This window comes from Nipponia nippon, unplaced genomic scaffold (assembly GCF_047370975.1).
Source record: "Nipponia nippon isolate SJK-2023a ecotype South Korea unplaced genomic scaffold, ASM4737097v1 scaffold_6, whole genome shotgun sequence".
In the NCBI taxonomy this organism is placed as follows: domain Eukaryota; kingdom Metazoa; phylum Chordata; class Aves; order Pelecaniformes; family Threskiornithidae; genus Nipponia; species Nipponia nippon.
The window spans coordinates 70,514,346-70,530,581 of record NW_028262380.1 but is presented as its reverse complement, the minus strand read 5'-3'; the positions used below and the strand labels follow the sequence as shown (position 1 = coordinate 70,530,581).

The 16,236-nt window shown below is 40.8% G+C and overlaps 1 protein-coding gene across 5 annotated transcripts in view; it reads right to left on the bottom strand.

Annotated features, from left to right (window-relative positions):
- Window positions 1-3: 3 nt before the first annotated feature.
- ELF2 (E74 like ETS transcription factor 2) overlaps window positions 4-16,236 on the bottom strand; it is a 39,417-nt gene continuing 23,184 nt past the window's right edge. For all 5 annotated transcript variants that reach the window (XM_087735520.1, XM_087735521.1, XM_087735522.1 and 2 more), the window contains 6 exons: window positions 10,630-10,743; window positions 9,441-9,614; window positions 7,319-7,405; window positions 2,904-3,096; window positions 2,161-2,514; window positions 4-1,721 (listed from right to left, as the gene is read on the bottom strand). In XM_087735520.1, coding sequence (XP_087591646.1) covers window positions 1,094-1,721; window positions 2,161-2,514; window positions 2,904-3,096; window positions 7,319-7,405; window positions 9,441-9,614; window positions 10,630-10,743 — 1,550 coding nt within the window. In that variant the 3' untranslated portion in view covers window positions 4-1,093. The remainder of the gene's footprint in view (window positions 1,722-2,160; window positions 2,515-2,903; window positions 3,097-7,318; window positions 7,406-9,440; window positions 9,615-10,629; window positions 10,744-16,236) is intronic.

Sequence of the window (16,236 nt, the reverse complement as noted above, 5' to 3'; positions counted from 1 at the left end):
CCATTAAATTTCGTTTCTATATTTCAGTAAAACCTACTTGAATACACTTTGAAACAAGAGTACAACAAAATAGAATATACTTCAAATGTTGAATATACAAACTATTATAGTTCATTCTGAACACTGGTACTTCCCTCTTAACTTCAACTAAAAAAAATTTACAGGTTTAGAACTACCTGACAAAAGCTCATGCTGGGCGTGACCTTTCAAGTGACAGAGTAGAGCTGAAACTGAAATGTATGCATGGATGTCAAGGCTAAGTGAGAGACACAGGCATGTTACAGCAGAAGGCGGAAAGCCTGCTGCTATTTTGTCCACAATTAAGAAATTTAGACAGACCTTTTAACTACCATACAAAATATGTTACATGTAATTCTATAACAATACTGTGCTAGGTACAAGATTTTTAAAAAATTTGTTTTAATAAAAAAGCTTTACACAAACAAGCCATTAGCTTATTTCAAGAAAGATAACTGAAAATCAGTCTAAGGCTTTCATTTTGAATCTGCTTAAGCTGTATGATACAAAAATCCCTCTAGGTCTCTGTCTTCTTTTAGAAGCTCTTTAATCTTCTCCTTTATTTCACATTCTACAACACCTAGTAGCAGAGTTTTTCACATAGCACCAGTTGAGTACTGTGGGCACACAGTAGTAATTGCTGGTATGCATATAAAATGCATCGTATTTGCCATTTGTAACAACGAGACTTTCCTCTCCCCCTGACAACTAAAAACCAAGGCAAACCTCTCACACAACTCTCTTTTAGTGTTCCAGGTCTTAGTGTAACTTGGTAACGGGTAGCGTAGTGAACTGTTTGGTCCCTTTTCAGTCCCTCTATCTTTCCTTCTCCACAGGTTCAGCTGTTTCCCAACTGGAAGAGGCAGTTTTTGTCAGCATATCAATGTGGTTCAATTCCCACTGAAACACGGGAGAATAAATTTTTTTCCAGTAAGTCTTCAACATATGCATGTTTATTAACATTTCAAAACTCTCCTTTTCGACTTGGTGATCGCATCCACTTCCCTCCCCCAATTATGTCAGTATACTCAAAACTGTAACAGTCTAGAAGTCCATGCTGGAAGCAACCTATTCTTCATTTCTCGCACGTTATGATTCCTTCTGTTTTCATTGTTACAGGAAGGGCAATAGCTGAGGGCGTGCTAACTACTACTACGTGGGTCACAGTCTTGCTTCCATCTGCCGGCTTCTCTTCTTTTACCAGCTGCAGTGTTTTCACTTCACGTTCCTGTTTTAAAGCCGCTGTGTCTGATTTAACTTCTGGACTTTTTATAACTGCACTAATCACCCTGGGAGGAGTCTGGCCAGACGCCTGCTGAGCAGGCACCGATAGTCTCATTACTGGTGTCCCATGAGCTATAGACACTGGGGTTAGTGCTCTAACAGCCAAGGGGGTTCCCACGATGTTAATACTTCCTGACCCAGACAGGCCCGTTTTCGTTTGTAACTGACACTGCGTAAGTTGCGTGGCAGGGATCGTAATGATTTTGGCAGGCTGCATTGTGATTTTGTCTCCGTTTTCCGCCGAGGTTGGCATCACAGTAGGGATTGTCTGGATTACTACCTTTGGAGTTGTTGCTGTTGTTGGACTTGCGTTGGTTATTAACGGCGACCCTGCGTTTACCGACTGCACGGCCACGGTTGAGATTTTCTGTCCCAGAGAGGTCATTACAACAGGCACTTGCATTGCCACACGTACAGTCCTGCAAAATAAAGATAGACGTCCGTGTTGAAGCCAAAACACAGGGCACCATTAGAGATGACAACAGGGACAGACAAATCTAGGATTTACAAATCTGTTAACTGGTTCTTTAAAAAACCAACCAACCAAACAGAAAAACCCAAACCCCAAACCTTTTGCACATCTAGCAATAGGACTTTGGAAATTTAGTGGCATTCACATCTCTTTTTTCCCCTCCCTCTCTCTACATAATTTTAAAATACACGCAAGGAAGCATATTGACAGTTGGCTCTGATCTCACAAACTAGACTTTCACAGTATTCTACCACATTACACTGCTGCTTGCAAATCAGAAACGATTTCCAACATTTAAAACATAAACCAAAAAACTAAGACAGCTTCCTAACCAAAAAATTGCTTGTCATTAGCAAATGACAAGCCCAAGCCACGTTAACACAAACCTGGGAGCTGTCGTTGCTGGGACAGTAGTAGTGGTAGTTGAGGGACGAGATGACGATGTATCATGCGCTGGTGAGGCAATATTCACAACTCTGGTGACTGCTTTTTCTGTTCTGGTACAGCTTAACTGAGAGGAATTTTTTCCTCCGCGTGCAGAGGTTGCTGCTTTCAAAAGGTTTTCTGCAGACAAAGACACTCTTTCCAATGACTTTTCATCTGTAGGCATTGACAAATCTTCATTGCAGGACTCGCTTTTGTCATCATCGATGACAACTATATTTTTTGGCATCTCCTTAAACTGATATACAAGCCTCTGTCCCTCAACTTTTGCAAGGATTCCTCTTTGATAGTAATACCTGCAAGAGAAGTACAATTAAGTAGTAACCAACATAGTGACAGATTTTAAAGAAAACCTCAGATTTTCTTGTTAGCATAGAATGAAGTAACCACAGTAAAACCTACAATGTGAGGAGGTACGGAAAGAAGCTGGCAGAGCATACTCGCAAAGTATCTGAAGGATCTAGCTGAAAAAAATCTGACCTTTTAAATACGTACTTCAGGGATTAAACTGCAAAGCAACTGGTAACAAAAAGCAATAGAAACTACAAGACTGATGCTTTTTAAATAGCTAAGTCAGCAAGACGGCAAAGCTTTTAGACTTTCAGAACTGTTATATTTCTATAGGCAAAATTAAGAATCAGATTTAAAATTATAGTAGATAACTTAAGGATATAAGAGTTTTTACCTCAGAGCTCTTCCCATAGTCTCATAGTTCATGTCAGGTTTGTTTTTGTGTTTTCCCCATAGTTTGGAGACAGCTTTCGAGTCCACAAGTTTAAAGATTCCCTTCTCTCGCTGAGTCCATTTAATATATCGAGGACAAGTATTTTTGTCCTGGAGAAGGTCCAGGAGAAACTCCCATAAGTACGTTGTATTTCCTATAATCAGAAAGCATTTAAACATTAGAAACCCACTTTTCAAGATAACGGAAAGTTCTCCATATATAGGTAACTCTGAATGACCTGCATTACAAGCAAATGTTACACAAAGGATGGTATGTAATGTAACCTGCACGTATTCATTCATTTGGTTAAGTTTAGCAAAGCTTCCATAAATATTTACATTCTGAAAGGAGCTAATCCAAGTGATCTGCTATATAGCACAGGAGCCTGTTCAATCCAGCGCCCATTCTCAGTTCTTGAAAAGAAGTGTGGGAGGGCACTCCCAGTCACTACAACCTACATCTGCTCAGCAGAGGCAGGACAGGAGCTCAGAATTTTCTTCTCATGTTTGTTTAAACAGGGAATGGAAATGCCAGTGCGTTTCATGACACTGAAGGACAGGAGGATGTAAATAAGTACTTTTTAAAAGGCATACAACCTTCAATAACAAACCATCTCCACTGTGCTAAGTTTGTAACATACCCTCCTGTCCAGGATCTGGGGCTCTCACACCGACTGGTGACAGCCCCATGTTCTGACCCTTCCCAAATACATCTTGCAGAGTGACCAACGTCCTTCTAGGTGCAAAGCCAGTCCAAATTCTTGCTACAAGTATTCATATGGCAGAAATCCCATGTACTTTTCTGTAATTAAGGGTATACAGAATGAAGTCAGCCTGCAGAAGAAGAATTTAAGGTACTTCTCAGGTATTCAAGAGGTGTACCATTTCTACTGGAGGACCCCCAAGATGGGGTTTATGACAGTGACTATCACGATGGCATAAAACATAACAAGGGGGTCGTCTGCACTCTGACTATACCATTTGCATCTAGGAAAAGGGGAAGAGAAGCAGAAGAAAAAAATCAGATCACATTCCAATTTGTACAGCTGGAGGAGACTCAAGTTATCTGAGAAGGGAGAACTAAGACAGAACTACAAGAACAATAACCTCAGAATATTAATCCCAATTCTTCACTTGATCACACTTGCAGGGGGTGACGTTGGTCAAATAAAAAATTGGGGGGGGGGGGAAGTGAAAAAAGGTCATTAATTCCTGAGATTTAGTGGCCCAGCATAGACCTTGTTATGCCATGCTGAAGACAATTAAAATACGTTAAGGCAGGTTAAAGACCACTGTTGCAGACTCCAAGAAGTTAGCTATCTTTGAAAAACCTCAAAGGATAAAAAAAATTTATAGTTTCCATCTTCTGGAAGACGACCTCATAGACAAAGAGCAAATGTATTTTACCACATGCTCCAATAAACACCAAGTACTGACTCAAGAGCTACCAAAATGCAGCTTCTGCTAGATTTCAGAGACCTTTGAATAGGACCTATATGAGGAAAGAGTCAACAAGAGAACTCAAGCATCCTGAAATCATCCTAGATTTTAGGACACTAATCCCTTTTTTTTTTTTCCCCTTAGCTCCTCAGGAATAGAATTTCTGGGTCCACCGCTAAATATTGTACGTCTGCAACAGATTCTTTCCAAAAATATAAGTGGGCTTCAGTACTATGAAGTAAACTGAAACTTCAAGATAAATCATTCCTAAAAGTGCCCAGTTTTTCTGCAGGAACAGTGCTGCTGACTCAGCAGTTTTCTTTTCCCTTATACTCTGTATTGGCCTAAATAACAACTTTTTTCCACAGGAGGACTATGCAATACCTATACTACTCAGAAGCCATCTACTATTGCCAGTAAGACCCACTGATACTTCAGGTGGGTTGCTGTGTCAGCTATAGCTGCTATGCATTTAACACAAAAAGCTTATTTTAGAAATGTTTAATACAATTTTGAACCATTTTTAAACCCTTTCTCCTTAGAACCAGACTATCCTAATACTATGAATCCAAGCTTACAGATCACTGAGGAAGAGAAAGACACGGCTGCAAAACATATTATCTGAACAAGTTTACATTTGTGCCACTCTTAAGCATCCGTAAGTCCAGCCTGGTAGACAAACACGTACTGCACCTTGCTAGGAAGACAGAAGCCTTATTTAATACATACAGCTCTCATCTCTACTCCTTACAGGTCTCACACTAACCAGTATTGTAAGCGGCCACTGAGCTAGACATTATTATTATTATTATTATTATTATTATTATTATTATTATTATTATTATCTATCTAAACTTCAATACAGAGCAGATTTTGTACGATGAAAGAAATTTTTGCGTCTAGCCAATTATTACAGCTGCCAGCTACTTAAGAATGTTAGCTGTCGTCTCAAAATAGAAGGATTAATGGCCAGAAAGTGTGTGAATGATACAAGGCATTGTGTGTATCAATGAGCTGTCGCATTGGTACCAGCGTCTATGTGGAGAGGCTCAAAGCCAGTTCTGCTCCCTCCAACTGCCTACACTTTAAAAAGAGTATTTATGCAAATGAAAAACAAAATATGGAAAGAGAAGCCGTGCCTAAACTGCCAATCCACTATGTGAGGACAAAAAAATACCACTATCTCACTTTAAGAAAAATATTAAGAAGTCTCCAGTTCCTCCCGTATAATAAACTGAAGGGCACAATTCAATCAGATTTACAGCTGCTTTGCTTTGCACCCGCAAGTATCAGGAAGGCACAAAGGAAGGAGTACCTACACGGACAACAACCGATCCCCTTTCCAAATGTGCACAACCAGCTGTCCTCCTCCTCCATGACTGAACTCTGCTGACAGTACTGAGCTCTAGGAATAATTCCTGGTTTTCCAAAAATACGCTGCATGTAAAATAGCCTATATTTGCAAGTAATTTTTTAAAATAAATTAAAAATATAAATCCAGTAACAAAATATTTTGCAGGACATCAAGTTAGCCTACGTTAAGAAAAAAAAAAATGTATTTTATGCCAGTTGTAAAATATGGAATGAGATACCTTGTGAGAATGAGAGACATAAGTAGATCATTATGAGGGTCCACAGAAATTAAAAAAAAACAAACAAACGAAAAACCAAAGCAGTACCATCTCCCACTTCATAAAACAAACAGCTATAGAGTGAAATCACCGGTACAGACACAAACTAGAAAAGACAGAAATACAAGCCTCCTTTCTCAAAGTTATTTGTGCAGCAAATCAGGAACTCGGACATTGTACAAGTACTATTCAGATAACGGAAAGCTGCAATAGTGAAATCAGAATTGGAAAGAAGCTAATAAGGCTTTAAGAATACTCAAAAAAAAAAAAATTAAACAAGATGTACTTTTAAGTACAGCAGATGCAAAATCTGTGATCTTCACTGAGGTCCACTGCTACACCCAAATCCGAAGACAGCGACAGTGGCCACTGCAGGGAAGTTCAATTACTGTTTGCACTGGTTTTCATGAGCTAACATCTGCACGACGTCAGTCCCATCCTTCCTTGCCCTACTGACAAATGCGACGACGGCTCAGGAGCTGTACCCAGGTAACGAATTATGTAAACAGCGGATATCTTGCTTTCAAACAAATCCCAAAGTAATAGCGGAGCTGACCACTGCACGCTCTTTCAGCTAGTATGCTGCCACTGAACGTCACTAAACTTTGTTTCTCCTAGCCATAGCAACATCTCCGAACAACTTGCAGCGCACTAAGTGGGGAAGAGATCCACTTTTTTCACCTATAACCAGGGTAAGAGCTGATACACTGTAGGCCAACTCAAAGGTAACCTGGAGACCAAGAAAGGACCCACCATTTTTCGGGAGAATCATTAGGAAAGTATGACTCTCCTGCACAAAATCCCTCACTCAACCAGTAAAGAAAGATGCCATCATTTGGTTGTCCCTTTAAGCCAAACTGAATCTATTCATCAAGCAACATATTCGCGCTGCAGTTTGTGAACCAACCGAGAAAATATATTTTCAACCATCACCACTACAAACGCCCATAAGCTGCTTCTACATGAGAACGAGCCTTTCAGCAGTAGCTTAGCAAATGATGTGTCCAGCAGTAAGTTAACACGCAACACAAAAGACAGCACGAGTCAATAAACACAAAGCAAAGCAAATGAAAAATCAGAAAGCCTGTTAACTGCAGTGTATTACAGGGCACTTCTAGAGCAGTTCCACATATCCTTGTGCTACCTCTTGTTCAAACAAATTTAAAGACATCGAATAAAATTAAAATTCTAATGAAGTCAGTACAAACTCATCCATCAAACTTTTAAAGATCTGTGTATTTCCTGTAACAGATACAATACATACACACTGCATGATTTTAAAGACTCGATAAATGGAAAAATATACCTTTGCCTTCTCTAGGTTTCTTCTTTATACCTAGTTCTGGAGACCCATCAGATATAGCCGATTGTTGGGTCTTCGGTTTACGGCCAGCTGCACATAAAACATGGGGGGGGAAAAAGTATTAACCCTATGCAGAATAAAAGTATTTTATAGTTTGTTTTTGCCAAAAGACGCAGTTCATGCATTTTTTTCCCCTGCCATTTCCTTGCTACAGGTATGGATAAACTTAAATTCTTAAGATTACTACTACTGCACATCCAATTTAATTCATCATTTGGTTGCTTATTTCATAGGCAGATTTCTCTCAATTTCAGACAAGTTAATGTCAGGTGAGGTAAGCACCAAATGTATAAAGTAAAACTTCAATTTCTTTGCATTCTTTTAGTCCAGTGTCTGTTTTACTCTGAAATGTATTATTTCTTCTTCTGCTTTGTTTTTTGTATTCTAGTACGGGTGTTACTCAAAGAAATTTTACTACTGAAATTGTAAACATTCATTTCCACCTTGCACCTGTCTGTTAAAAGCTATCGATAAAAGCTTCCACTCAGCATGCGAGTGGTGCCGCAGGCGATTCACATATGGCAGAGCATCGAGACGGCTACAAACGGCACCCGCGGCCTCAGCGATGCAGGGGAGCTCTGGGCGACGCTGGAAGCCTACCTGCGCCGCAGCCCCCGGCTGCCTGCAGCCCTGCCCCGGCTGCCTGCAGCCCTGCCCCGGCTCGCTGCGGGCTGGCAGGGCTCCCACGCACCTCGTCCCACCCCTGTGAAGAGGCTTAGGAGGGGACTCCTCAGCAGGCGGCAGGCTTAGAGGAAGCCTGCGCCAGGGAAATCCTCTCCCAGCGCGACCTGCGGCTTCTTCATCCTTTCGCACTTCCGTGACCTTTTTACTCGAGGTAAACAGGCCCAAGCAGGGAAGAGGATCATGCCCCGCGGCAGCAGGCTGTCAACACTCCGTGCTTCTGCCTTCAGTTAAAGGCAAGCAGCAACAATTAACTCTCCTACCTCAGGCACAACAGCATTAATTTTTGCTGATGAACGATGTTCTTCATGAAACGCTGAACTTCAAAAGGCATTAATTATGAAGACCAAAGTTACGGCTCTGTAACTATGGCTGAATAACCTTACACATTGAAGAGCAGGCATTTGGACTTTGTAATAGGAAAAAATATTTACAAAATAACCGTCATAAAATTTCAGAACTTCCTGAGCACAGCCCTGTAATGCAACCTGCCCAGTAATGACCATTCAAACAGACAGTGGAATATAAAGACATAGTTTAAATCCAGTGTACCGCTACAGCTACCGAAAAGCTTTAATCATAATTTTCTTGCTTACAGTAAAGTTACAGTTATTTGTTGTGTGTGCATGTGTTTTTATTAAATCTAACACTCATAGATCTTGGATTTATATCACTTTATCACTACGTTGCATTTTTTCCTCCTCTAAATTACAAGTAAATATTCCATCTTAGCATGTCTGAAAGCTCTAATAAAACAATATTCCTATAGTTATGAGAATTGTTTTGATGCCTGCAAGAAAACTGCTAGATCAGAGAGAAAGCTCACCAGGTGCCAACCTCTCATTTGGTAGCTGAACGCTTGGAACTCAAACACTGTTCTGAATAGTTTCTCCCCAAGACACGCAAATCAGACAAATGAGATACTTCTCTCGCAAGGAAGATCTTGCACTGATTTTATAAACTGATTCATGGGTTTGTAAGTTAGTATTTACCCTGCCATTTCATGGGGGGAAGAACCCCGAGTCTACCCGCTCTCCAAATATACCCATATTTCAGACACCAATGGTTACCCACACAAGTCTGCTCTGAATCCTTCTTTACCCTTCCTCCACTTCGTAAACTGTGCTTAAAAAACACAACAACAAAGACATTAATTTTCCTTTATGGCTTGGTGAAGCCCATTCTCTTGCTACTTTTTTTCTTTTTTCTTGTTGCAGACTCATTTTCTAAGAACTCACATGTTTTTAAGACTCCAATCAGTCTGATTATATGAGCAGAGAAATAAGATCATCTAACCTATCTCTACCAGTATCAACTGCACCATCTGGGGCAGTGCACATCAGAAATAAATTCTGAGATTGCTCCTACAAAGAGCCATACGTACCTTTTTTCTTTTTCATTGGTTCATGGATATCAGGGGAAGTTGGAACAGGAGATGCATCCATTGGTTCAGATTCCTCCGTTGATACCTCCACCACAGTTTCTGTGATCACGTCAGGTCTCATGGCCGCATGGATAAATTCTGGGGTTGACACACAAGGAGGGACAAAAACTTCCACTATGAGGCAAAGGAAAAAAAAAAAAAAAAAAAAAGAGTATCTGATGAAGTTTCTACCCAATTACTTTAATGCATCTTACATGAAATTATTTTAAACAAAGCATATGCAAGTAGTATAGTATAGCAAGATTCTGCTCCAACAACCTGTCACCTAGAAAATCAATCCAATTCCCCAAAACATGCACGGTTGTCAGTATTGTTAGACATAAGACAAGTATCACACCGATATTCTTTAGAAAGAAACTCAACTTTAAATGAAACAAATTAGAGCTTAATCTTTGATCCGTATTCCAATCTCCATTTCCTATTTTGGAGCTTCTGGGTTTCAGTTTGACCACTATTTCACCCAACATATATTAAGTAACTTCAGAAGGAACATCAAGTTAAAGTAATCATCAACACTGAGTTTTGTTTTTTTAACCTGATAACACTTTGCAACACAGTATATTCAGACATTCTTTCTAAAACAGAAAAACAGATAAAAATATTTTTCCCTTAAAACAACTCTTTATTTTAGCAATTTAAAATGTCAAATTCACAGGACCACAGAATGGTTTAGGTTAGACATGACCTTTGGAGGGCACCTGGTCCAACCCCCTGGCTCAAGCAGGGCCACCTAGAACTGGCTGCCCAGGACCACGTCCAGACGGCTTTCGAGCATCTGCAAGATGGAGACTCCACAGCCCCTCTGGGCAACCTGTGCCCGGGCTCAGTCACTCGCACACTGAAAAAGTGTTTCCTGATGTTCAGACAGAAAAGTTAATTTTAAATGTGGAGCTGCTCAAGGATCTCTACCCAACCACCTCTCTCAGATAAATGATTTAATCTCTAAGTATGCTTGTTACAGGGTGGAAAAATCATGTAAAAACTCAAACAAATCAGTAGTTTTGAAATAATCAAGCAAACGTTTTAAACAGCATGCAGTTCTCCACAGAAACAGGTTTCCCAGTTTGCTTGTTTTACTAATTAGCGGAAGAAGAAACAGCTCACGGAGCAGAAACTGTGGCTGACATACCAGGACTCCGGGCATCTCTCAGGCAGGTAGGAGACTCCATATGAAGCAAGGCCTCTGCAGCTTCAATTGTCTTATCCGTGCAGTGCACATTACTTCCATGAACAGATGCTTCCACTGTAGAAGAATAAAAAAAATTAATGAGAACAGATTACTTATAAAAGTCCACATGTATCACTGAACAACTGCACGACTCAATCTTAAACAGGAAAAACCCCAAATTGTCAGGTGTCTTCACACCTTTTATACCGTCCTGTCAACAGAAATGTTTAGGGAAGACACGAGACAAGCAGAACCAACACTGTCACTTCTTAGATTAGGTTTCTGGTTCACAACCAAGCTCCTCATTCCTACGAGGTGTTCAGGAGCTTACAGAAGCAGACTTCTGGGATTCGTCTTCCGCCTTTAAGTTAAGCAGAACAAACCAGATTGCGATGAGGATGGTTGCAAACAAACGCAGCAGAGCAGGGAAGCAGTACCCTCTCCAACTATTATCCCATTAAAGTCTAAAGGTCACCTCTCTTAAGATTTTCAGTCTATTTGGATAAATATATGTATATATACATACAAGATTAGTTTGCAAAACAGATGCTTCCACTAAAAATCCAGTTTCGCTTTCCGACATTAAAAAGATCTGTGAGCTGGGTTTAGCAGGCTTGGTTGTTAAAAAACAAAACACAAAGCATAACAAACAGTATGCAAGGGGTTTTTTTTTAAGTGATAACTAAGGGAAGAAGGTAAAATACCTCTTTTTTTTCAAGTTCTGAAGGTTTATGAAAACTAAGTAATTAATCAAAAATAATTTGAAGTAACTTCAAGAGAGCACATTTAAGTTTGACACCGCCCAGATCACAGCAACTTGAACACGGCAGCAACACTAAAAAAAAAAAAAAAAAAAAAAAAACAAACCAACTTATCAATTAAAACTACAATCCTCCTCACGGCCAGCTCTGTTTTCCTCACCCTTGCAAAGGTTTTTTTTAAAAGCGGCAAGCGCAGAAGCACCTGTTGCACATCATCCATGCTCTGGCTAAGGTACGCCGGCTCGCTCCCGTCGCTCTGTCCATGTATGGCCATCTGCTCAAAGCTGAACCGCTCCGGCGAGGCCGCCGGCAGCCCAGGAAATCTATCTTTAGCCTAAAGCGGGGTCACCTATCTCCAGCGTCAGAGAACTAAAGAGGATTCGGTAATAATTCTCTACGAGAACTTCAAGGCGCCCGTCCTGTCACTGAAAACGTCTAAGAAACAACTGGAGGTTCGTTTAGGAAAAGCAGGGAAAATACTGCTAGCATTGCTTCTGACTTAAGGAAACAAACAGATTCATGCGGGCACACGTGGGGAAAAAAAAACTGCCAGCATATTGCGGTTTATTTAAACGCAAGGATTAAAAACTTGAAAAACCCACTAGCCAGCAGACTAAACATATAAACCAGAAGCTGAAAGCAAACGAAATCCAGAAGACGCGCAAACGCAAAATTCTGGGCGACTGAAAGGTCTCGCTGAGCCAGCCCGGCTGCCCACCCCCTGGCTGGCTGCTGGGCTTCCCACCACAGCCCTCTCCGGGGATGCTATTTAGGGGGCCTTATCTTTTGGAACAGTAGATGCCTGATAAAGCTGGCATTCCACCGCCGATTCGCCCCAGGCTGGGAACAATAAAAGCCTACCTAAGAGCACAGGAAAACCACCCGAAAGGAAAGGGTCTCTATTGCACGCCCTGTCCCTTGGGCAATCAGTGGCCATCAGCAGGAGTTACGCACCCTGAGCCCCTTCCCCAGCTGCAAGTCCTGGGTGCTCCCGTGCGGGGCAAGCTGCTGTTTCTTTCCCAAGCAGCAGTTTGGGGGTGTCCCGAGTCGGAGGCTGAGCACCTGCACTGGAACTGGGTAGCTCTGCAGGAAACCCGCTACCGAAACGTTTTTCTTTCTAAAGAGAAGCTTTGGTTGCACAGAAATTGATGACTAAGTTTCCCCTCATCTACCGGATAAAACTGATCGTCAAGAGTACAGGAACAACATTCAGCCGGTCATTGTAAATGCATCAATTCCACACCAATACTGAAATTAGAAAGTCCAAATCAGCATTTAATATATTATTATTCTAAAGCATGGAAGAAGATTTAAAGCAAGTCAGCAAAGCTTTTCCACCAACCCCTCTGCCTCCCCCGCAGCAAAGAGCTGTACAATTTTCATTTCTGTTTGCTGGTTACCATTTTTGGGACAACTAGTTAACTTGCTTCTGTGCAGATATCACGTTCAGTATATACAGGACTTCTATAAAGAAACTCAACAGTTGCCAAATGTCAATTGTAAAAGAGTAGTGAATTAGTTTATTGAAGTCAGCTACTCCTAAATGCTTAAAAGCATATAAAGTTTTCCTGCTTTTGTATCCAAAGTATTTGCGATAGGGAACAGTTTAGATGCTGCACCACAAGCAAGAGGGGCTTATCAGAGAGCAGGAACAAGGCAAAAAAAGACAGCTGAAAGCCATCTTTGTACTTTCCCAGTACGATGGCATTCTGCTGAGGGGCCAGAGTGGAGGGAAAGGAGACGCAGCCCCCCCCCGCGTTAGGGACTAAGGCTGCAATACCACAGCAGCAGAGCAAAGGAGCAAAGAAGCCACCCCACCTCTGCCCAAAGTAACCCTTCCATTTCCAATAAAAATAGCGCTACCTACTCCTCAAAAGCCTCTGACATTTGAAAATACACGCTTCACGCTTGTTTTTCCAAAGTGAGTTACTTTGGACTCCGCTAAAATTGCCACCTAAAAAACATCGAGCAAAAAATAGTAACACTTCTGGCTTTGGCTGGAACAACACACATGCTGTCTATCACGACAGTTAACAAACTAACCTAACATTGCCAAAAAGACAGCTATTAAAATACTTCCTACAATGAGTGCTATTACCAAATTTGAAGTCTTCTCAGCTAGCTACATTCTCCTTTAGCCAGTCCATGGTTTCAGCCTCAGAAGCGTTTGTCTACCCAGTGAGCATTAGGAGTTTTCAGTCGTGCTCAGGCAACGTTATTGCGCCAACACGTTTGGAAGAGAAAAGTGCGAATTTGTATCTCAACACAAATTTTACATAAAATGTCTTTTTGCCACCCTAGAAAATGTCTAATAGAAGATGGCAAGTCAGAGCGTTCAGTCAGGAGACACGATACTGATGAAAAATACAGCTAGAACAGATATCCCAGAAGATGAAGTGGGGGAAGAGGTTCTCTCAGAGAGGGGATGGGACAAGGAAAAACCAGGCGGCTGTTCTTGCAGATGCCTAGATCAAGTGTCATCAACTAAACTACAACACTCTATCACGACACTTGGTAGCACTTCTCACAATAAAGACACGGGGGGGGGGAAAAGCAAACCAAAGGAGTAGGATTCTGCAACAAAAAAAAAAGCCAGCTTCAGTCAAAAGCCGTCACCACAGAAAATCACTGGCAGTTATTTACTATGCAGTACCTTTCAGGCTCGTATAGCTTGTGCCGTACAAACATACATCGTCACAGCAACCTTAATCTTCCCTCAGTACATCCAAGGATGTGATGCACGAGCACAGTATCACAGCGGGCAGACAAATTTCTAACCAAAGGACGATGCGTATGACCTGTTTCTTGAAAAATGCCCGATTCACAAATTTTCTATTATATTTATACTATCAACTATGATACCACTGTGCACACACACAAGACTGCCAAAGCTAAAATAGACTGTATTGCTTGAGTGAACAACTTAAGATGTAGCTCTGTTACCTTACATACTCATTTCAGGAAGAATATCACTTGCCCAAATGAAGCAAGGTAGTTTACGCAGATGGAAGTAAGTTTTCCAGACTGCGGTAACTGAGTCACACAAGAACTGCCGTTTACCCATCTAGAACACATCAGAGCGAACGCCACCACTTATCTTTCATTCTTTCAAGCCAAATCACATCTTACCGCGTTTATGAAGAAATCTGATTCCTTAGCACTTTATTTTAAAATAGATCATTAAAAAAGTTTCTGGTCTCTTTTCAGCAAAAAAAAAAATTCCTCTTAGAAAAGAAAATAATTTCAGTTTTTAAAATGCAAACAGTTAACTAGGCTAGTTGATGTCTCTCCTCACTGTTGACCTAACGTCTTCTAGCTCCACTTTCTAAACAAATAGCGTGTACAGTAGATTATTCAAGGCTCTCAACAGCTGTTACAAAATACCAAACTCGGTAATTAAGTCTGACAGGGCTGTACTTTAGCTTTACAGAAGAGAATACTGGCAACACATCCATTTTGTAACAATGTCCCCAGTTTTAACACAAAACAAGATCAACAAAATGAACTAAAGCAAGAGATGAGGGGAAAAAATGGACTGAGATTTTCAAAACGGTACTTTTTGAAACTGCAATACAGCTCCCTCCTCTTTATCTGAAGAGCTATCAATGCCTGCATTCACAAGGTCAACACTTAACTGCAGCACCTGATTTACAATAGCTTATCCTTTAATACTATCAGGCAACCAGAGCGATACTTTAATGAAGAATTCACAATTCCAAGCATGGAGCTCAGTCAAGAGTGACCACACATAGGCTAACAGACCCCACTGAAGTTTACGGGCATTCCCATGCTTGTTTTATCTCAGCATTTAGAAGACCACAGTAAACAGCAGTGGAAGGTAGCAACAATGCTTAAGCCACATTTTAATTAAAAGCAGTTGAATTGCCCGTATAGGTAATACCCAGAAATCTTTCTGCATGCAACACTTGACTGGAAAAGAGGGCATTTTCAGTTTACTGCTTGCTTTGTGGCAGACATTTGTTCAGAAACTGAAGAACAATTCCTTGGTTTTTTTAGTATTTCCCTAAGCCTGGCTCTGCTCATTCAAAAGACTTTCAGCTGCCTACAATTTAAGGATGATACATAACACTGCATACTGCCAATTAATAATGAAAAGGAGAGCAATCATCTCAAAACACTTGTTTCCCTGTGAGCCCTATGTTATCAGCCCAATATTGAGAGAAATATTACCTGCAAAGCCAAAACATATCTTTGTAAAGTCATTTAGGAGGTGCTCTTACAACCAGCAATTAAGACAGCCTTAAGCAGTAACAATTTTGGTCCGGCGTTCTTCCCACAGTTATCAAACACTGAAGCTTTGTCAACACTGAGCCCAGCAGCCACAGGAAAAGGCAAGCTATAATTAATATAATCCCTTAGGATAAAGGATTCCTCTCTTAAACCCACATGATACCATCTACATACATAAATAAGTAAACAGATAAGGTATCCTGACAGTATGAGGATGGGAATACTAGATGCGTGTAGGTATCTGTATCCCTCACTGCAATGCGAAAATAAAAAAAATAAAATAAAAAAAAAAAGAATTACGTTGGCTGGGCTAAGGACATCCAAAAGCACAATACAAAGGTCACTTGTTATTTATCTAAGGGTTGGTTCACAAGCGATGTAGTTACAGTGACTTAAGAACCTGTTGACACGATAATCAACTACTAAAACGTTCCCTATTCATCGACAATCAAAAGTAAAAAACAACTAACTCAAATCTCCTGCCGTAGGGAGCCCTGCAGAAATCGGAGCTGCGTTCTCCCAGCAAAGTGAAGCTGCCTTCTCCATCGTACATGGG